This window comes from Bos indicus, chromosome 3 (genome assembly GCF_029378745.1).
Source record: "Bos indicus isolate NIAB-ARS_2022 breed Sahiwal x Tharparkar chromosome 3, NIAB-ARS_B.indTharparkar_mat_pri_1.0, whole genome shotgun sequence".
Classification (NCBI taxonomy): Eukaryota; Metazoa; Chordata; class Mammalia; order Artiodactyla; family Bovidae; genus Bos; species Bos indicus.
In genome coordinates, this window is record NC_091762.1 from 110,811,279 (window position 1) to 110,832,788 (window position 21,510).

At 40.8% G+C, this 21,510-nt stretch overlaps 1 protein-coding gene across 6 annotated transcripts; it reads left to right on the forward strand.

The window, feature by feature from the left end:
* Positions 1-2,982: 2,982 nt before the first annotated feature.
* Positions 2,983-18,938, forward strand: SFPQ (splicing factor proline and glutamine rich). Of its 6 annotated transcripts, none has more exons than XM_070786870.1 (13): positions 2,983-3,920; positions 4,603-4,791; positions 5,096-5,397; positions 5,499-5,594; positions 6,394-6,590; positions 6,689-6,773; positions 7,068-7,185; positions 7,587-7,635; positions 7,716-7,837; positions 10,262-13,411; positions 16,506-16,554; positions 17,415-17,513; positions 18,849-18,938. In XM_070786870.1, exons 1-10 carry the CDS (start codon positions 3,093-3,095, stop codon positions 10,397-10,399), a joined length of 2,124 nt encoding a protein of 707 aa, XP_070642971.1. In that variant the 5' UTR covers positions 2,983-3,092; the 3' UTR covers positions 10,400-13,411; positions 16,506-16,554; positions 17,415-17,513; positions 18,849-18,938. The 6 variants fall into 6 exon arrangements, with proteins under 6 accessions (XP_070642971.1, XP_019813433.2, XP_070642970.1 ...); XM_019957874.2 differs by having other exon boundaries at positions 17,430-17,513; XM_070786869.1 differs by having other exon boundaries at positions 10,262-16,554.
* The last annotated feature ends 2,572 nt before the right edge of the window (positions 18,939-21,510 follow it).

The following is a 21,510-nucleotide window of genomic DNA, read 5'->3' on the forward strand; positions in this document are numbered from 1 at the left end:
AATGAGACTATCCCCCTGGAGAAGGAAATAGCAGCCTACTCCAGTATTCTTGCCTGAAAAACCCCATGGACAGAGGAGCCTGGGGGGCTACATTGGTTGCAGAGTCAGATATGCTTGAGAGACTAAGCACACACACAGTAGGATCTTGTTGTTTCTCCATCCTATCTATAAACTCTGCCTCTGCTAATCCTAAACACCCACGCCTTCCCTCCCCTGCTCCCATCCACCACCCACCCCCATTGCCACAAGTCTGTTCTCTATATCTGAGTCTGTTTTTGTTTCATAGATACGTTGATTTGCGTCACACTTAGATCCCACATATAAGTGATATCATACAGTATTTGTCTTTCTCTTTCTGACTTACTTTGTTCACCGTGCTCCCAAAGCAGTGGGCCCTAAACATGGTGTCACTACTGCCCTTTCTTTCTGTTTTCCAGGTAGCAATCAAAATTATCTTTTAAAGAAGCAAATCTGATGCTTCTTACTCTTCTTTTTAAAACCACTTGTTGTCTTCATATTGCCCGTAGGAAAAAAAAAAATTACAAACTCCTAAATTCTGAAGGTGAACCTCCATTCCCATCCCATTTCTCTCCAGTTATCTCTCCTTCTTGCATTCTTTGCTGCAGTCATACTGGCTACCTTTTAGTTCTTTTAACTTGCTCTCACCTGAGAAGGGGATGACAGAGGATGAGATGGCTGGATGGCATCACCGACTCGATGGACATGAGTTTGAGCAAGCTCTGTGAGTTGCTGATGGACAGGGAATCCTGGCATGCTGCAGTCTATGGGGTCACAAAGAGTCAGACACGACTGAGCGAATGAACTGAACTGAACTGAGCATAGACAATTTTAATGCTGTTGCAAATAGTGGAAGAAATGAGATGATAGGGTAAAGAGAAGGTTTTGTTTACGATGGAAATGATTCAGTAGAAGTAACTGATGATACAGCAAAGAAAATTCCCTGAGACGGCACGGGGGGTGTAGCATGGAATCCAAATCACTGGGGCAGGAGTGGTGGGTGGGGGCCTAGGGCTTGCCCTTTGGTAGGGGCAGAGATATACTTTTCATGATATCAGGAAGGAAGTCAGAGATGATGGACACAGATGCAAGTAGTTTGGTGGCTTCTAGCTGGATGAGAATGTTCCTATGCAGTGATTCTTATTTTCTCAAAGAAATATGAGAAGTCATTAGTTATGGAGGTGTGACAGAACAGAGTGTTGGAGTTTGAACAGAGAAAGCATGAAATACACTATCTCTGGAAGAGAGAAAGTGAACTTACTAGGGAAATTCGGTAAGATTGACAGGAAAAGCCTAACGCCCTTTCGAGAACCGTGGTCAAAATTTAAAGTGAAAGCCTCAGCCCTTGTTAAAGAAGGTGAATTCTTTGGTCCAACCACAAACAGAATTTTACCAGGTGAGTATAATGGAGAAAGAGCTATGGCCATCGCAACATCTAAACTAGGTGACACAAGTTGTGAAAGTGAGAGTGAAAATCTGGGAGTTGTTTTTCTTTTTCTGGCTGTATGGCATGTGAGATCGTAGTTCCCCAACCTGGGATCAACCCTGTGAACCCTGCAGTGGGAGCGTGAAAGCCTAACCACTGGACTGCCAGGTTAAGTCCTGGTGTGGTGGTTCTGATGAAGTCAGACTCAGAAGTTACTATGTTGGCTGGGATTCCAAAATAGAGATTTTCTAAGGGATGTTATTCCTGGCAATAACAAATAGGATTAACTACGATGTGGGTGGGTGGCTAACATAGGATAGAAGGAAAGATGGCTGGAGTCGAGGAGGTAAAGGATTGACAAGAGTATTGTTGGGTGGTCATCCATTCAGATGGTGCCTGATATACAGAATTAGAAAAGAAGACATGAGCCATGGGCTAATATTAACCAGAGGAGTGATCCACCCAAAGGTCTCTAGATGACACTAATTAGGAGAGGTATTAAGGGAAATGGCTCATGCACTTCGAAATAAGAAGGATGTTGTCCATTGGTTGATTCCATATATATTTTTTAATATGGTAATTTTAAAGTATCTTAATCTGCTCATCAAGTGTTTTGTGGTAGAATTAAGAAAAATGTTTAATTCCTTCTGTGATTTGTGTTTGTAAATAGTCTATATGCTGCTGCTGCTGCTGCTGCTAAGTCGCTTCAGTCCTGTCCGACTCTCTGCGACCCCATAGACGGCAGCCCACCAGGCTCCGCCATCCCTGGGATTCTCCAGGCAAGAACACTGGAGTGGGTTGCCATTTCCTTCTCCAATGCATGAAAGTAAAAAGTGAAAGTGAAGTCGCTCAGTCGTGTCCGACTCTTTGCGACCCTATGGACTGCAGCCTACCAGGCTCCGCCGTCCATGGGATTTTCCAGGCAAGAGTACTGGAGTGGGTTGCCATTGCTTTCTCCGAAACAGTCTACATATATACCACAAAATCAAGGCCTTTTTGAGCAAAAGAACACTCACTTAAGCCTATTGAGACACTTACACTGCTAGAACCAATACTCCAATGAGGTTCCAAAATCAAATCAGTAAATGCTGTGTACGAAATCTGTAAATTTTTCTCTAATTCCATTGGCCCAGCACAAAGCTAATTTATGCTTTTGAACTGGAGACTACTGTTCTTTCTGTGGAAAGATACCAGCAGTCTGCTCATAAGGGCAATCAAGAAAGAAAAGGGTCTTCTAACATCTCTCCCCAGGAGCTGATAGGGCCCTGGCTGTTTGCTTTCACGGGAAAATTGCTCTGGAAAACCCATTCAAATATCTCCCAGCAAATCACGGTGGCCTACAGACAACTCCTTTACCGCTCATTGGCCGACTGAAATCTTCAACCACTCCATTCCTCCCGCCTCTCATCGAGAGCCAATAGGAGAGATGAGATCTTCGTAACCTAGCGTCACCAAGCACAGTACTTGCAATTGGCTATTGGAGCTACCGATCGAGAAGTAGGCGGGGCCATGCCAGCAGGCCTATATAAGAAGAGGACAAAGGCGGCGCGCCGCCTGTGTCATCCGCCATCTTGTGCGAAGCAAGGTGGCCTCCACGTTCCCTGAACGACTTCTCCGCTTTTGCCTCGACCGCCCCTTGATCACAGACATGTCTCGGGACCGGTTCCGAAGCCGGGGCGGTGGCGGTGGCGGCTTCCACCGACGCGGAGGAGGAGGCGGCCGCGGCGGTCTCCACGACTTCCGCTCCCCGCCGCCCGGCATGGGCCTCAATCAGAATCGCGGACCCATGGGGCCCGTGCCGGGCCAAGGTGGCCCCAAGCCTCAGATCCCGCCACCGCCTCCTCACCAGCAACAGCAGCAGCCACCGCCGCAGCAGCCGCCACCACAGCAGCCGCCGCCGCTTCAGCCCCCGCCGCACCAGCCGCCCCATCAGCAGCCGCCGCACCAGCAGCCGCCGCCGCCGCCACAGGACTCATCTAAGTCTGTTGTTCCTCAAGGACCCGGTTCGGCTCCCGGAGTAGGCAGCGCCCCTCCGGCCACCGGCTCGGCGCCGCCCGCCACACCCCCGACCTCGGGGGCCCCCACGGGGCCAGGCCCCACCCCGACCCCGCCGCCCGCTGTCACCTCGGCGCCCCCAGGTGCGCCTCCACCGGCTCCGCCGAGCAGTGGGGTGCCCACCACCCCCCCTCAGGCTGGGGGCCCGCCGCCTCCACCACCTGCAGGGGGCCCGGTGCCCGGGCCTAAGCAGGGCCCGGGACCCGGCGGCCCCAAGGGCGGCAAAATGCCAGGCGGGCCGAAGCCTGGCGGCGGCCCGGGCCTAAGCACTCCTGGCGGCCACCCTAAGCCGCCGCACCGAGGTGGCGGGGAGCCCCGCGGGGGCCGGCAGCACCATCCGCCCTACCACCAGCAGCACCACCAAGGGCCGCCGCCCGGAGGGCCCGGCGGCCGCAGCGAGGAAAAGATTTCGGACTCTGAGGTGAGTGTTAACCTGAGCTACGCGTCGGTTTTCCTAAGATGGCGGCGGCCCCTCTCCCCGCCCTCCATTTTGTCGGAGACCGGAAAGGGCGCCTGCGCGCGGGAGGCCGGGGTGGGTGGGCGGGGCTGCGGGATTGAGGGGCGGACGGCGCGGGTCCGCTAGCGGCATCCCTGGGGAGGCCTCCGGGCTGGCAGCGGGTGGTTTGAGGAAAGTTTGATGGGCCCTGTTAAAGCTAACGGATCCTGGGGTCCAGAGTAAAGAGTATAGCTTGAAATTTAGGACTGACGACATCGGTCGAGTTTTTCTCTTAACGCTTAGCCACAGGTTTCGTCGTTGACAACAGTTTTAATCGTTTTATTCATACCCTTCCATCCTTTTAATTTTTGTCCACTATAGTTTTGATGCTGTCAGGGACGTTAGGCATAAACGGTTGACGAGGTTCCTGATACAGACAGAGCCTACTCTCTAAAGAGACTTCTCAAGAGTATTAGGATGGTTTAGGCTTTTTAATGTTATGAGTGATTACTTTGGAAGTCCGGTTAGGCATGTAATACGATCTTTAAAGGCAACAGAAGAGCAACCCGATTGGATTGGTAACATACTCAGTTTTGGGAAAAGACTATTGGTTCTTCCTACTTGCAGGGGTACCTTGTATCTGAAAGTTTCCTTCCTTTTATATCAGGGGTTTAAAGCCAACTTGTCACTCCTGAGGAGGCCTGGAGAGAAAACTTACACCCAGCGGTGTCGGTTGTTTGTTGGTAATCTACCTGCAGACATCACGGAGGATGAATTCAAAAGACTTTTTGCTAAATATGGAGAACCAGGAGAAGTTTTTATAAACAAAGGCAAAGGATTTGGATTTATTAAGCTTGTGAGTTTAGTTTTTGTGTTTTTCTGGTGGAATTATCTTTTTTTTTTTTTACTACTACATAGTGTTTTCTGAACCAGCAACTTTATAAAGTTTTCATCAGTAACAGAAAAGATGTAGCCTCTCTATAGTGCGTAATATGTAAAACGGGCGATTGGGTGGTAAGTGTCAGGGAAGACTGCTTCGAGATGAGTTGAATTGAGCTGGCAGTAGAATAGGATTGGGGGTTAGACTCGTAACAATTTTAGGGTGGGCATTAGCCAGTTTTGAGGTCATTAACTTTGAGTGTATGTCTTGATGCTTGCAGGAATCTAGAGCGTTGGCTGAAATAGCTAAAGCTGAACTTGATGATACACCCATGAGAGGTAGACAGCTTCGGGTTCGATTTGCCACACATGCTGCTGCCCTTTCTGTTCGAAATCTTTCACCTTATGTTTCCAATGAACTGTTGGAAGAAGCCTTTAGCCAGTTTGGTCCTATTGAAAGGGCTGTTGTAATTGTGGATGATCGTGGAAGATCTACAGGGAAAGGCATTGTTGAATTTGCTTCTAAACCAGCAGCAAGAAAAGCATTTGAAAGATGCAGTGAAGGTGTTTTCTTACTGACAACGTAAGTTTTTATGTTTATCTTAGTAACTCTTACTTACTAACTTACGAAGAAATTGCGATACAGATGGAACAAAATTAAGATGGAACCATTTTTGTTGTTAGAACTCCTCGTCCAGTCATTGTGGAACCACTTGAACAGTTAGATGATGAAGACGGTCTTCCTGAAAAACTTGCCCAGAAGAATCCAATGTATCAAAAGTAAGAACAATTTCTTAAAGTACAAAAGAGAACTTGTTCATTTTTTTTTTGTTTTAAGTTTTTAATTTTGTTTTGGGGTATAGCAGATTGACAGTGTTCGATAGTTCCAGGTGAACTGCAAATGGACTCAGCCATGCATGCACATGTATTCATTCTCCCCCAAACGCCCGTCCCATCCTCTCTGCCCTGTAGCATTGAGCAAAGTTCTCTGTGCTGTACAGTAGGTTCTTATTGGTTATCTATTTTAAATAATAGGAATGTGTGCATGTCTTACCCAAACTCTTAACTATCCTTTCCCCTTCAGCAACCGTAAGTTCGGAGAACTTGATAATTTTTCAGTTTTGCTTAATATGTACAAAAATCTTAGATATGCTTAATGAAAAGCTCAGGTTTAGAAAGCTAGAGGATTTGAAGCAGTCATTCAAATACCTAGTGGTTGTTTCTGTGGTAGCTATATTTTTATATGCAATCTTGTTTTGTTCTTAACAGTTGTTAAGATGTGTTGTAGATGTCCTGGTTTTTCAGGGTTGGAAAAATATTCTTTGAATTGAAACTTGGCTTGGGAAGTGGAATTAGGACAGTGAGGAAGGTAGGATTGATCCTCATTGCCTGTGTTACTGTCTAGCATCATCCTGGAATGTGTAAAGAGATAAGATAACTAAGAATCAAGGTAATTTTTGCCTTCCAGTATTTCTTAGAAGTGAGAAGCCAGTGGAAGGACCAGTGATTTTTAGGGGACATCAGATACATATATTTCTTGTGTGCATCCATAAATTGGTTCATATTTAAATATTGTCAGGGAGAGAGAAACCCCTCCTCGTTTTGCCCAGCATGGGACATTTGAGTATGAGTATTCTCAGCGGTGGAAGTCCCTTGATGAAATGGAAAAACAGCAGCGGGAACAAGTTGAAAAAAACATGAAAGATGCAAAAGACAAATTGGAAAGTGAAATGGAAGATGCCTATCATGAGCATCAGGCAAATCTTTTGCGTCAAGGTAAAATACCTTCTGAATTTTGCCGGTAGGATCATTTGCCTTTTGAGCGTATTAGAATTTGTTAATGTGAATCTCTAACAGAATTTTCCAATGTTCAGATCTAATGCGACGCCAGGAAGAATTAAGACGCATGGAAGAACTGCACAATCAAGAAATGCAGAAACGTAAAGAGATGCAATTGAGGTACAATTTTGTCAAACCTTTGTTTCAGTGTTAAGTGTACCTAAATTTTGCAGGTGAGTCAATTGAGGTACAGAGATATTAAATACTATGTCAGTGTTGGTTTAATGCTTAAATTGTGAAATAGAGGTTTCTGTTATATGGCTCATTTACTTTGCTGGAATACATTTAGGGCTTTTCTCCTTAGTCCCAACCTTCCATTTGCTGTAATGCTCTTGAGTAAACTACTAGTTTCCTTCAAGCTGAATTTTTTTAATGTGCATAGTTTTTGTTTACATACTTGATGAATATTTCCAGGCAAGAGGAAGAACGACGTAGGAGGGAAGAAGAGATGATGATTCGTCAACGTGAGATGGAAGAACAGATGAGACGCCAAAGAGAGGAAAGTTATAGTCGGATGGGCTATATGGATCCAGTAAGTAAACTTTTGCAATGTAATCGGAGTTTTCTACAGAATTTGTGGATACCTAGGGTGCAGTTTATTCAGTTAAATGTCACTTTTCACATGGTAGCTATTCTACCTTTTTCTTTCTTTCTTTTTAACCCAAGTGTTTATGATTGATGGGCCTTGAGTTTTACCTTCTTGGGTGGGCCAAAAGATTTCATTGGTTAGGAAGAAGCTTGCTTTATAGGTTTTTTGATAATGGCATCTTTTAAAAAATCACCTAATTGGTTTTTTCCTTTAAGTTGAAAACAATTTTTGTTCAGCTTTGGAAATTCCTTGTTAGGGAATTTCCAAGTTAAGAATTACCAAGTTAAGAATGCTTGGTATGGGTTTAGTAGAAGTGTATGAAAGGATTTTTTTTTTAATTTCAGAGAGAAAGAGACATGAGAATGGGTGGTGGAGGAGCAATGAACATGGGAGGTAAGAATGAAAATTAAATTAGTAATATTAATGAAGAGCAGTATTTTGGTTGAGGGGTAACCAGCATTTTTGTTTCCTAGATCCCTATGGCTCAGGAGGCCAGAAATTTCCACCTCTAGGTGGTGGTGGTGGCATAGGTTATGAAGCTAATCCTGGCGTTCCACCGGCAACAATGAGTGGTTCCATGATGGGAAGCGACATGGTAATGTATCTTGTGGGACATAGTTCAAAAGGAAATTCTCATTCTCACAACTTATGTGTGTGTGTTTTTTTTGTTTTTGTTTTTTTAAGTAGGTGACTGGACTTCTTTTAGTTCCCCTATCGTGTAAATCCGTAATATTGGTGAATACCTTGGCAACATAGAAGAACTCAATGTGGTAACCACCTGATAAGGTTGCCAACAAAAAGTCAATACTGTTAGTATGTTGGGAGTTACCTTTGGCAATAAGTAGACTTAGGTGCTTTCCATTATATTGCTTGTGTACTTTTGCACAATAGTTCATGGCAAATCCAAATTCTAAATGTTAGATACTACTGATTATTCTACATCCAAGTGAGAGTAATCAAATGGCAAGTTGTCATTCATAAAGCTGGTATTTGCCATAAGTGTGAATCAGACTTGTTTGTAGCTTGTAGCTTTAGGCATGTTTTAGCAATGTTTAGGACTTTGACCTACATTTGGTGTGACTTTATCCATGAAAAGGGAATTGTTTAGTCTTCGGACTCGTCGTTTCCCTCCTGTTGGGCCTGTCTTTAGGTGTACTTTCTAAAATAAATGGACATCTCTTTTGCTACAGAATAGCAAAAGTCACTTATTTTTTAGCATACTAGTTGTGTGCATTTGATCTGAACCTTCTTGATGGTGTCATATTTTAGCTGTACAGATAGCGTGTCAGGATCCTTTAGAACAACCAAGAGAATTGGTCTGAGTGGTGATACCGGGATTTTACAATCCTTAGAAGAACTGAATATTGGCTGTAGAGGTGGGTTTGGAGAAAAGTGCTTTGTCACAACCGAATTGAATCTAATTAGTTCATCTACAGTCTTTTGGCAAAGGAGAGAAGCTGCAGTATATAGCTCACTAGATTCATTTTACAAATAATAAGGATTTAGAATGGGGCTTCATCTGCTTAAGGCTTTGAAGATTAGAATCATAAATAGTTGGAGGGTTAAATGTAGCGCTGTTAGCTTCAAAATGAATTTTAAAAATAATGTGAGTTATATTTTGGTTTATATGCTTCCTAATAGTCAGATGTAGGTTATATATCAAATTTGTAACTAATTTTGACACGATGTTCCCACAATTCAGATTCTATAGTCCTTGTGACGTGTAGCTTCTGGATTCTAAGATGATGTGGTAACAAACCCCCAAATTTCCTTTTCACCTTTTTGAGATAATACAATGCTCTGAAAACCTAAAATTGTTAGGATTTTGAAATAGTTGGAAGGATTAGGATTTAGTCTTGAGTAGCCCTGTAGTATTTTATAGGAAGCATGTTGAAATTATTTATAATAACATTTTTAAACCCTGATGCCTTTTTTAATTTCTGGGGGGTTTTGTTGGATTTTTGTTCTGTTTTGGGGCTTTGTTTTGTGTTTTGAGCAATACTCTTAATAATTGGTCTGCTTTATATGAATTTGAGAGATAGTTCAGGCTGCTGTGCTTGCATATCTGTAGGGTTACTCTGTTTGGGAATCATAGGTTTCTAGGACTAGAATTAACCTAAAACAAGATGGAATAAAGTCCTGCTTTATCGCAGTCACTTAAGCTTGGTATTAATGCTGTTTGGGAGACACCCAAAACACGGAATCATAACTGTCGGGACTTTTCACAGACATAAGGGAAAATGAAAAGTTGGGCTGTTATGAGGGTGGGCTGTATATTCAGTTAATTTGCAACTATAAAGAACAGTACTGTGAACATAATTTCTCTGGTTTTATGTAGTGATGGCTGTGAAGGTGATATACTTGGAGAGAATATGGCAACACTTTTAAATCAAATTACTGTGCCGGTTAAGTGACTAAACCTATTAGTCTTCTATTCTTTTTCTTTTTGTAGTCTGGTAGCATTTTATTAAAAACTTTGAACCTTTTAAGATTTCTGCAACTTAGCAGATGTGTCTTAAGATCTTGAAAAGCACAAGGTTTCTTATGCAGCACATACCACTAACTGGTGAGTAGGTCTTTGTCACTTCATTGAGTGAATTGAATCTGTCTGGTTGGGCTTGTTAGGCTTACTTGGAAATTAAATTTCCTGTTCAGACCTTGAAAGTGAGAAGTTTGTAAGCTTTTCAGTGGGTTAATCTGATGTGAAATTTCTTAAAACTCATTTTGGAATGGGTTTTCACATCTGCACTAATTCTTAAATTTTTTAGCACTACAGGGAAGATCTATTCTTTGAAACAGGTGTATGAGAATGGCTCAAGTGGGAACATACCACAAGGCATGTATTATCGTAAACTAATTTTCAAATTACCCTTTTTTCCTTTCTATGTTCCCGGTACCTGTGGATCGACTCATTGGTGATTGTATCGACGAACGTTGACTACGGAACCTTCTAAAATATTTACTTAACACACATGGACATCAACTACATATAATGAACTGTTAATTACTGTTCCAATAGCGTACTGAGCGCTTTGGGCAGGGAGGTGCGGGACCTGTGGGTGGACAGGGTCCTAGAGGAATGGGGCCTGGAACTCCAGCAGGATATGGTAGAGGGAGAGAAGAGTATGAAGGCCCAAACAAAAAACCCCGATTTTAGATGTGATATCTAGGCTTTCATTCCAGTTTGTTTTTGTCTTTTCTTGTTTAGATAACCAGTCTTTTAAATTCTTGCATTTTAGTAAGAAAGCAACCTTTTTATGGATGTTAGCAGTTTATTGACCTAATATTTGTAAATGGTCTGTTGGGGCAGGTAAAATTATGTAATGCAGTGTTTGCAACAGGGGATTTTTTTTTCCTTTTTTTTTTCCTTTTTTTTTTTAAACTGTATAATGTCCCTCAAGTTACGGCAGTGTACCTGTGCCACTGAATTTCCAAAGTGTACCAATTTTTTTTTTTTACTGTGCTTCAAATAAATAGAAAAAATAGTTATGATATTGATCTTCAACTTTGCCATTCATGCTTCTATGCACATTAGGCTAGGTATTCCACTTGGAAAGCATAAGCGTGTCTAGGCCTTTGAATGGCATATGCCATTTCTGGGAAATGTTATTTGTAGGCTAAGTATTGCTTTCTACTTATAAGTACCCCCTTGTTTTAAAAAGAAGAAATACTTACTGAAGTAGTTTCATGATTTGATTTGTTTGGCAAGGAAGCAAGCTGGTGCTAAGTATTTTTAAATGGCTATGTAAGCAAAGCTGAACTGTAAATCTTCATCCAGGAATGTGTATCAAGATTATGGAATGGGTGTAAGACTATTGGTAGGGGGAGAAAGTGGTTATGACTTAAATGGATCTTTTATGGCCCTATGATCTATTCTTTCCTTGAAAGTTTCTGAAGAAAAAGTGGAAAGATCATTTTGTTGCATTCCTCCATTCTTGTTTTTTAAAAAACGAGTCCCAAGCCCTACAAATGGCTTGTATTGAACTTTCACATTTGAATTAAAGATTGTTAAACATGAAGCCTTTTCATGTATTACTTTTAAGTGATTTATAAAGGTGGAGTTTAGTGTGAATAATTTAAAAATAAGAGGTATAGTTAATCATAAAGTAGGTTAGAAATGTATATACTTGTAATCTAACTTTTTACATCTCCTTGTGCTACTTCTATTGGGCAAAATCTGTAGGACTATGAAAAAAACTAGTCTGTTTTCTAAGAGCTTGTAGTGACTGTTAATAACATAGGGTTGCAGAGAACCATTCTTAGGAAACATTTTTGTTTTTCATAGTTTCCTTTTGATGTGGCACAAAATCTGGAGACAGTGGCTCGTGCTACACAGTACAGATGTTCCTTCCTCCCACCATAAAGCTTTCGGAGTGTTTCGATGGTGGTGTCAGTTTAACGTCAACTTCATTGACTCTCCTTCCATCAGAGACATTTTGACTTATTAATAAAATAGATTGATACTGGTGTCTGTTAGTACAATGGGAACACCTGCTTTCCCAGTGTATTTTTAAGCAGAGGAACAATTTCCTAAAAGTAGTAGGTAAAGTAATTGAATGGTTTGGCTTTGATTTTAGCTGTTTCCATTCTAATTTGTACATTATAGAACTCTTACTGTGGAATGTGTCTTCCTCCTTTTCACCTCTTTTAGTGTTAATTGGCAAAAGTAAAATTCTAAATCAAATCTTTAAATGCTGAAGTAAGTTTAGTATTGTGCCTGAGTACAAAGGGAAACCTATAGTTGAAACAATTGAGCACTGTGCATAGGAAACCTGTTAATACTAAAACACTAGTGGAATATAAAGGCATGCCACCAAATTCTGGTTGTGTGACTGACAGGTACCTGGTGTGCTAATTAAGGGAGAGAATCTCGTTAGAAAATGTTCATTATTTCTGTTCACCAAGACACTTGGAAATGAGTAGTTCTACCATAATAATAGGAGGAAGTTTTGTCCCAAGTCATTAATTGGTGATAATGTATGAGATTTTCTGTATTGGAAACAAGGGTCTTGATTTGAAAGGAGTCCATTACAATTTGAATTGTATGGTAGGGACTCCGTTAATGATAAGAAAATAAGGGGTGTTCATGGGACACCCACAGAGGGTGAACTTGAATGTGTGGGTGGGGGCTGGTGGGGAAATGGGAAAATCTGCCTATAAAATTAATGTTTCAGTTTATTTTTCAGATTACATGCCTTTCTTTGTAAAGGGATGCTGGCACAGACCCCTAAAATAAGCTTTTCGTAGTACTGTACCTTTGAAGAGTGGTGAAGGATGCTAATGGATTATCTCCTAAAAGTTGTGGTTTTGATAGACTTACTGTGCAGAATTGCTAAACATGGTTTAGCAAATAATGTTGCTTAGTTTTAACTAAGTTTTGACTTTTATCACTGAAATAGCAGTGTATCAAGGGTTGTAAGCTACTCAGACTTTGAACAAGTCCTGCAATGTATATGATAGCCTAATGTGAATTTAAATCATCTCAAAAAGTAGATTCCTAAAAGCTGATTTACGAAACTTGGGGTGGGAAAGGGAAGGTAGTATTTTAGAGGTATTTTGGCCAGTCTTCTCATTTAAAGAAACCACCTGCCCCCATTTCCTCTTCTCCACTTTCTCTCATAATTTTAAGAGGAACACTTGATTGTTTTTAAACTAACTGCTCCTCTTACTACTCCTTATCTTTAAAAAATGCATTCTCTAAGAGATCCCAGTGTATTTAATAGGGACTTCAGAAACTTAGCCCATTGGTTCATGTTCAGTGAAACCATAATCCTCTTGGCTTAAAACACTAATTAAACTTCTAAGAAGTACTGTAAACCCCACCACTCTTTATTAGATGTATTATATCACTAATATAAATAGACAATAATTTGGGAAATTGTAATGTTACGCCTGTGCAATTTTTGTAAGTGGCATATCATGGCAGATCAAAATTCAGATACTTGGCTTTTCTTGGGCAAGCCACTAAGTTTGTGGCGGAATATTTTCTGGTGTTCTTGGACTGCAATTGTGCACTATTAAAGTAGTGGCCTGCTACATAACTGCATTTAGCCAGCATTTCTGCAGTGCGTAACTGTGAGGAACGTAGTACCGCAAATGGCAATGGACATTAGGACCCGGATGTAGTATTCCTGCTTGCTCCGAGATTCTCATTGCCGACTGCATACAGGTAGGTAACAAGCAATATAATCTAACTTGGTGACTTGCTATGTACTTTTATTCCGTGGGCATTCTGACATCATACTTCTGACAATGAAATTACAGTGCAGCACCTAACACGTGTATGATAAAGCTAGCTTATATCAAAACTGTGTGGGTTTGGGTTAGAGCTGTAATTTGTCAGGCAGAATTCAGTGCTGTTGCAGTTCTCAGATAAAAAGTGCAAACTTGAGTATTTGGTATGTATCTGATTCAGTTGTGTGGTTTTTGGTTGCATCGTAACTGAACATAACATGAAACACATCAGTGGTGTGGGGGAGAGGGGACCATACCATATTTGGAAAGTAGAGTGCTTTTAGCATCTTGACACAGACTGTATACAGCACGTGACAATTAGTTTCTGTTATAGCAAACTGACCTTCCCAGAGGTCAGCAATATCAATTTCAGAGTGCAATCTTGGTTATTACTCCACAGGGTTGAGTGAATTAAAACTAAAAGTACAGTTTTTTTTTTTTTTTTTTTTTGCAATGTGATTTGAACATTTTTTAAATGGGCTCCATGGGAACAGCTTTGTTACTAACTGGGGGCATAGATGGGAATCTAACATGAATAGTTCGAGTTCTGTGATTTGTCTAAATATGTCTATACTCTAAACCTGGGGGAAGATGGTGTGGCATGTTGACTTGCCTATTGAATACATGTTGGGAATCATTTCCCAACTGTAAGACTTCGTCGTATTCTGTAGGATAACTGCAAATGTTCAGGGTAGCTTTTTGAATTTGGTTCCCTTAGCTTTTTAGGGATGAGATGTTGCAATCCAAACTGTTCAATTACCAAAATAGTAAGGCTTCAAAAGCACCCTCTCTGTTGTTCAGGATTTAAGCTTTGCATCAACAGTTGTTCCAGACCTCAATTCAACTGAACACTGGTCTATGAACTGATTTTTAGCTAGCATGCATGAGAAATAGCTTTCATGTATAATGTTTTCTGCTCTGTAACTGGAAAGTTTGGTTTACTTCGCATAAATGTTGGCAAAACTCTTCATGATTATGAGAATTTCTTTTGTATCAAAAATGGCTTGCTCTTTGGCAAGCAGTTCACATGGTGGGGACAGACTTGTAACTTTAATATGCAGTCCATTCAACCAAATGACTTGACTCCTGCTAGACGAAAGAACAAATGGTGACTAGTTTAGCTCTGTATTAGTAATACAATGTACCTCAAACGTAATGCTCAGTATTAGTGACAATAGTGTCATGAAATTGGCATGCAATTCTGATGGGGTTTTCCTATGGCATAATCCATGAAGTTGGTAGCCAACACTTGGCTACCGTGGCTCAGTGATTGTTTAGAAATAAAAGATCAGGTTTATTTCTTAACAGTCAATAACACTTTTGAGAGAATGTACTTAATACATGGACATCATTGGGTTGGGGGGTAATTTTGCTTCATTCTGCTTATTTCAAGATGAATAGGCTTTTGCACTTTCAATGAGAAACCTGTGACTTAAGTTGATTCTTACTAGTTTCGATTTGTATGCAGCTGTAATTTGTGAATTTTAGTGCAGAGGGTCTTTTTAAAAATCAGTCAAAAAACGGGATAAACGGGTTTCAATAGTAACTATATCCCAGGTGCTTGCATTGTATTTCATAGTCTTTTCTTATTACAAACAAAAATTATTTTTAATGACAATGGTCGCAAGTTCAGAGGTGTGATGCCAGAATGCATTTTCGTACTGTTAGGCCCTTGGGAATAGATACCGGTGCTTTATGAAAGATGAAAGAAATGCAATGGGTGCTCTTCATATAAGGTTGCAAAACCTACAAAGAATGCATAATAGTCTCATTTTTCCCGATAAAGAGATGCGTGTGACTAGTTTTGGACTTTTAACTTTAATGGGGGTTGCATGTTTCTTATTGTTAATCATTGTCAGCTGCAGTGACATGATCCACAGTCCTGCATTTACTGCCTTAACATTAATGATTTTGGATAGGTTTTAGAGAGCTGGGATGTTTGTTCTGGGCCTTTATTTGGTTTGGGCTTTAGCTGATAACGTTTCAGTGCTCTGTCAGCTAGTGCAGTTCTCAAATGGCTGCCTGTTAGGGAAAGAATTCAGAGGATTTGGCTGCTCCTAATCATCTGTCATTGCTGCTAGATAATGATTGGCAATTTTTAAGACTCAACTGTGGAAATCACACAGTTGCTGGTAAACCATCAAACATAAATGTTGCTTTTGAACACCAGTGCTGAAAAGATTTATTCAGAGGGTGAAAAGGGGGCTGGATGCAGAATAGGATAATCTGGAGAATGGAGGAAGAATGCAAAACGATATAGTATCCCTTATGGATGGTACATGTGCAACAGGGAACTATTTCATATACCCTTGGCAGTCTCTGATAATCAGGGAGGAATAAAAACCTGGAATTTGGATTAAGGCTGATCTTTCTGGTTTTTGCGCACTGTGGCTCTCCCAGGCATATATAGTGAAGGTGAATGTCTTCTCCCTCAGAAAAACTCAGGTTCCTTGCTGTCCTGATAAGGCATAGCTTCCCTGCCGTAACTTAAAACTCAGTGAGGACTTAAGAGGGAAAGAATGAGGCAAATATATAGGACTGCAGGATAACAACTGCATTGTTGTGTACTGTGGAATGGGGAGGGCACTCTTGGAGGAGGACTGCTGAAGGTGGTCAGTCTACCTGAGAATGGAAGACATACTTGGTGGGGAGCAGGGTATGTGCTTTTATATGAAAAGAGCCGATGTTAAAACTCATTTGGTTAGGTAAACGTTGTCACATACCTTCACATAAGGGATAGTATATTTTGGGTTGCAGTCAAACTTCATTGTGCTCAGACTGGTGAAAATGCAGTTAGGCTTTTGTAAATACAAAGAAGATACAGTTCTCACTCTAATTCAGGTGTCTACTGCTACTTCAGAATGATTTTAGAGTCCACCCACCTCCCCCATGAAGTTTCTTCCTATTTTTTATGCTGTAACTTGCCCCCAATCTTTGTTTCTGGAATTTTACTCTTTAAATTTTGAAATTAGCATTTCTAATCTTCATGCCCTTGTCTTTTATATTAACTTTTTCTTATTATTCTTTAGGTAAGAATGATTGATGTTGGCTGAGAACTGGAGTGCTCATTCACTTGAAGTAAGTTTTCTTGAAAGTCTACCTATTAAGGATTTGGGGTTTGGTTTCTATTTAATGGTTATGATTTGATTTAACTATGTGGGGTGAAAGCTATTTGATTTTTTTTTAAGATGTTCACCTCTTGATACCCCTGTATTTTTGTTTTTTAAAATAGATGTGTATGGGTGTATATGAGTTGGAAAGAGAAAAGGCTGGGAATACTTACTACAAAAATGTTAAACAATAGAAGAAAAAGATGAAGTTAGATCAGAAAAGGCTTGAATTTGTAGAGAAATGCTGTATTTTGTGGTACTCTAAAATCAACTTGGGTCCAATTCAGAAATCTCCTTGAGATTGCTTTCACAGTATAAGTTGTGAAGAACAATTGTTCAGTCATTGGTAGGGAGAATTCCTTTAAAGTACATTTGACCTTTGAACAACATGGGTTTGCGCTTCAGGGGTTCACTTAATGATGCTGATTTTTTCCAGTAGATACATACTACAGTGCCAGGTCTTACCTAAACTAACTGTGAGATTGAAAGTTGCTCAGTTGTGTCTTAACTCTTTGCAACCCCATGGACAGCAGCTTGCCAGGCTCCTTTGTCCATGGAATTATCCAGGCAAGAGTACTGAAGTGGGTAGCCGTTCCTTCTCTAGGACATCTTCCCAACCCAGGGATCGAGCCCAGGTCTTCTCCCTTGCCAGGTGGATTCTTTTTACTGTCTGAGCCACAAGGGAAGCCCATAGCCAAAAGAAAAAAAACCAAACCACTACTGAAATCCAAACCTATGCCAAAATATATACCTGTTGATGTCAGAATAAAGTGTACATGTTAAAAATCAGTTTTGTTTAAGATAATGCCAAATATGTTATCATAACAGATATTTTAATGCTAGGTGGATATAAGTTCTCAAGACGTCACACAGCATGAGCTGATCAAGAAAGCAAGCCACAACTTGTTAGACTGATGAAGTATCAAGGTAAGTTGAGATTCTTAACTCTAAACTGTCCTCAGGGACTTCCCTGCAGTCCAGTGGTTAAGATTTTGCTTTCTAATGCAGGGGGTGAGGGTTCAATCCCTGGCAGGGAGTTAAAATCCCACATGCCTCAGGGCCAAAAAACTAAAGCATAAAACAGAAGCAGTCTTGTAACAGATTCAATAAAGACTTTTAAAATGGTCCACATCAAAAAACATCTTTAAAAAAATTGTCTTCAGAAGGAATCTTGGGTGGTGTAAGATAACTGCTTATGTGGATATCTCATTTTAATTTCTTCTGTGTTAAAACTTTTGTAGCAAGTATGTTTTTATAACATTTACTTAAATATTTAATCATCTTTTTTTTTTTTAAGTTTTCTGAGGTGTGGTAGGCCTTGGCTTTAGTCTTGTTTGGCTAAAGCCTTGGGAAAAACAGGGACTTAAGTTTTTAATAAAAATATATATAGCTTTATTTACCTTTGCATCCATACAACAATGCAGAGGAAGATTCAGAAGATTTGAAGTTCCTATTTTTCATCCAGATAGTTAAATGGTGGAGTCACTGATAGAATAGATGGAAAACAAAATCTAGAGGGTTGGCAATTTTAAAGGGCAATTCAGCTCTGCTTTTCTGGCTAAAAAGCAGTCATAGACATTAGGTAGACGAATGGACAGTGACTGTGTTCCAGTAAAGCTGCTTTTTTTTTTTTTACAAAATGGGCTGTAGACAGTAGCTTACCTGTCTCATGTAATAAAAATTGCATTTGTTCATGGTATCACTTAGATATAAAGGGCTATCATAATCAGTTGAATTTTAAGCAGAAATGGGAAAATTGAGATCTGTGTCTTATACCTTAGAAAGTATTAGTTGCTCAGTTGTGTTTTAATTCTTGCAACCCCATGGACTGTAGCCCACCAGGCTCCTTTGTCAATGGGATTTCTCGGGCCAAGAATAGTGGAGTGGGTTGCTGTTGCCTTCTCCAGGAGATCTTCCTGACCCAGGGATCAAACTTGGGTCTTCTGCATTGGGGGTGGATTCTTTACTGCCCAAGCCACCAGAGGGTGCCAATTAATGGAGTATCTTGAAGAGATCTGCCTTTTAAGAGTTTGGTTGTAACTAAAAGTTCTTGTAGAAGATGGAAATAAAATTAATAAACTCGCTAGGTGAGTCTGGTATTAAAATTATTTGTGCTGCTTAACCCTTATTTATCTAGAGATAATCAAATACTTATGCTACCACATTCTTTGATTAAAGTTTGGTTGTTGCTGATAAATATTTGAGACCTTGATACCTAATTATTAACGACTTTTGGAATAATTGTTTCCTTTTAATTGGCAGGATTACGTGAACTGTGTCCTGAAACCCAGTGAGGAAAAGAGCAAAGAGAGGAATCAACCTGTTGTTGAATAAAAATGTTTCGAGATGGGATTTTGTTTTGGTTTGTTTTTAAGTAGGATTCTTCTATTTTTGAGAATTTTTCCATAAGTATCAGCAACTTATTTCTCAGTGGCATTGAAGTCATTCCATATTACAAGTTTAAAACAAATTGCATAATTCAGGATTTATATTTCTTGAGTCCTTTTTGGCAGAGCTGCTTCAGCCTTTTTTTCCACCACCCCCCCCCCCCCCAGCTTCTTAATAGCTAATCAACCTGATGCCCTTATTTATTCACGGGTTTAGCTGTCAGTATCTTAAAAATCACCTTCAGGGGCTTCTGGCTGTCCAGTGGACCAGTGCAAGGGGTACAGGTTTGAGCCCTGATTGGGGAATTAAGATCTTATACGCTGCCTGGTGTGGCCTTAAAAAATTGCCTTCAGGCTTCATAAGTTTTAGTCTTGGAGTTAGCATGTGATCGGCAATTGTTAATTGCCACAGAGGTGGCACAGGATGAGATGGTTAGCATCACTGACTTAGATGGACACGAATTTGAGCAAACTACAGGAGATGGTGCAAAGTCAGGAGCTTGGTGTGCTGTAGTCCGTGAGATAGAAAAGTCACAACAGATTCTAACGTGACAGTGACTGAACATCAAAGCAATTGCTAAGTAGGTTTTTATGTACTGCTACTGCTAAGTCACTTGAGTCATGTCTGACTCTCTGACCTCATATCTGGCAGCCCACCAGGCTCCCCTGTCCCTGGGATTCTCCAGGCAAGAACACTGGAGTGGGTTGCCATTTCCTTCTCCAATGCGTGAAAGTGATGAAAATGAAGTCGCTCAGTTGTGTCTGACCCTCAGCGACCCCATGGACTGCAGCCTTCCAGGCTCCTCCATCCATGGGATTTTCCAGGCAAGAGTACTGGAGTGGGGTGCCATTGCCTTCTCCATTTTATGTACTATTGTGTATTAGAAAAGGATTACCAAATTATGGTTATGAGTAATTGGGTGTTATTTCACTCAAAGACTGAATTGCATATTGCCAAATACAACATTTTGGTTGTCCTGAGTGGCAATTCTGTAAACTGGAGTTGAATTTTATGTACAGTGTAATGGGCAAATTCTCAGTTTACCTATAAGTGTAAGGGAAATACTGTTGTAATTTACTATAAAATCTGTTTATCCCCTTCATTCTTGAAAACTCATGACAATTTGACAAGCTGTTCTACAAACCAAATTAATGTGAGGTATATATTCAAAATAATTTTTTAAACTGTTTTTGACAAGTTACATGTTCAGTTGCTAAGTCATGCCCCAACTCTGCAACCCCATGGGCTGCAGCACACTAGGCTTTTCTGTCCTTCAGTTTCCTGAAGTTTGCTCAAAAAACTCGTGTTGATGCCCTCCAACCGTCTCATTTTCTTGCCCCCTTCTGCCCTCTTATCTAACTAGCATCAGGGTCTTTCCCAGTGAGTCTACTCTTCGTATCACGTGGCCACAATATTAGAGCTTCCGTGTCAATCCTTTCAATGAATATTCAGGGTTTATTTCCTTTAGGATTGACTGGTTTGATCCTGCTGTCCAAGAGACACAGTCTACAGCACCACAGTTTGAAAGAATCAATTCATTGGCACGGTTCAATGCAAATATATGACTACTGGAGAAACAGCTTTGACTGTATGGACCTTTGTGAAATGTCTCTTGCTTTTTAATATGCTCTTGTATTTGACAAGTTGTTTAACCTCATGCTATATTAGGGTTAAATAAAAATCCCTGCCTTGCAAGGTGTATTGATTAGTTGCTATTTTTAAGTGTGTATAGGGAAGTCAGGGGAGCTTAAGTTGAGAACGAGTCCACAAGGTTTTTAACATACTGTGTATGAGGCATGTAATGTTTTGCACGTCTTCTATCTTTGATGTTAAACTGGGTTGGGAGACTTCCCCAGTGGTCCCGGGTCTTAATCCATCTTCCAATGCAGGGAGTGTAGTTTCAGCCCCTTGGTTGTGGAACTTGATTCCACATGAGCCTGTGACCTGTAGCGCCCATGTGCAGTAACAAGAGAAGCTCAAGCCTGTGCCACAGTGGAGACCCAACACAGCCAAATTTGAAAAAGTTCCAGACATACTTGAGGTCAAGGAGGATGAGAAGGAAAAGACTCGGTTCAGTTCAGTCACTTGGTTGTGTCTGTCTCTTTGGAAACCAATGGACTTCATTCAGCACACCAGGCTTCCCTGTCCATCACCAACTCCCAGAGCCTGCTTAAACTCATGTCCATAGAATCAGTGATGCCATCCAACCATCTCATCCTCTGTCTTCCCTTTCTCCTGCCCTCAATCTTTCCCAGCATCAGGATCTTTTCAAATGATTCCGTTCTTTGCATCAGGAAGCCAAAGTATTGAGAGTTTAAGCTTCAGCATCAGTCCTTGTGATGAATACTCAGGATGGACCTCCTTTTGGATGGACTGGTTGGATCCCCTTGCAGTCCAAGAGTCTTCTCCAACACCACAGCTCAAAGGCATCAATTGTCTGGCACTCAGCTTTCTTTATAGTCCCAACTCTCACATCCATACAGGACTGCTGGGAAATAGCTTTGACTAGATGGACCTTTGCTGGCAAAGTAATGTC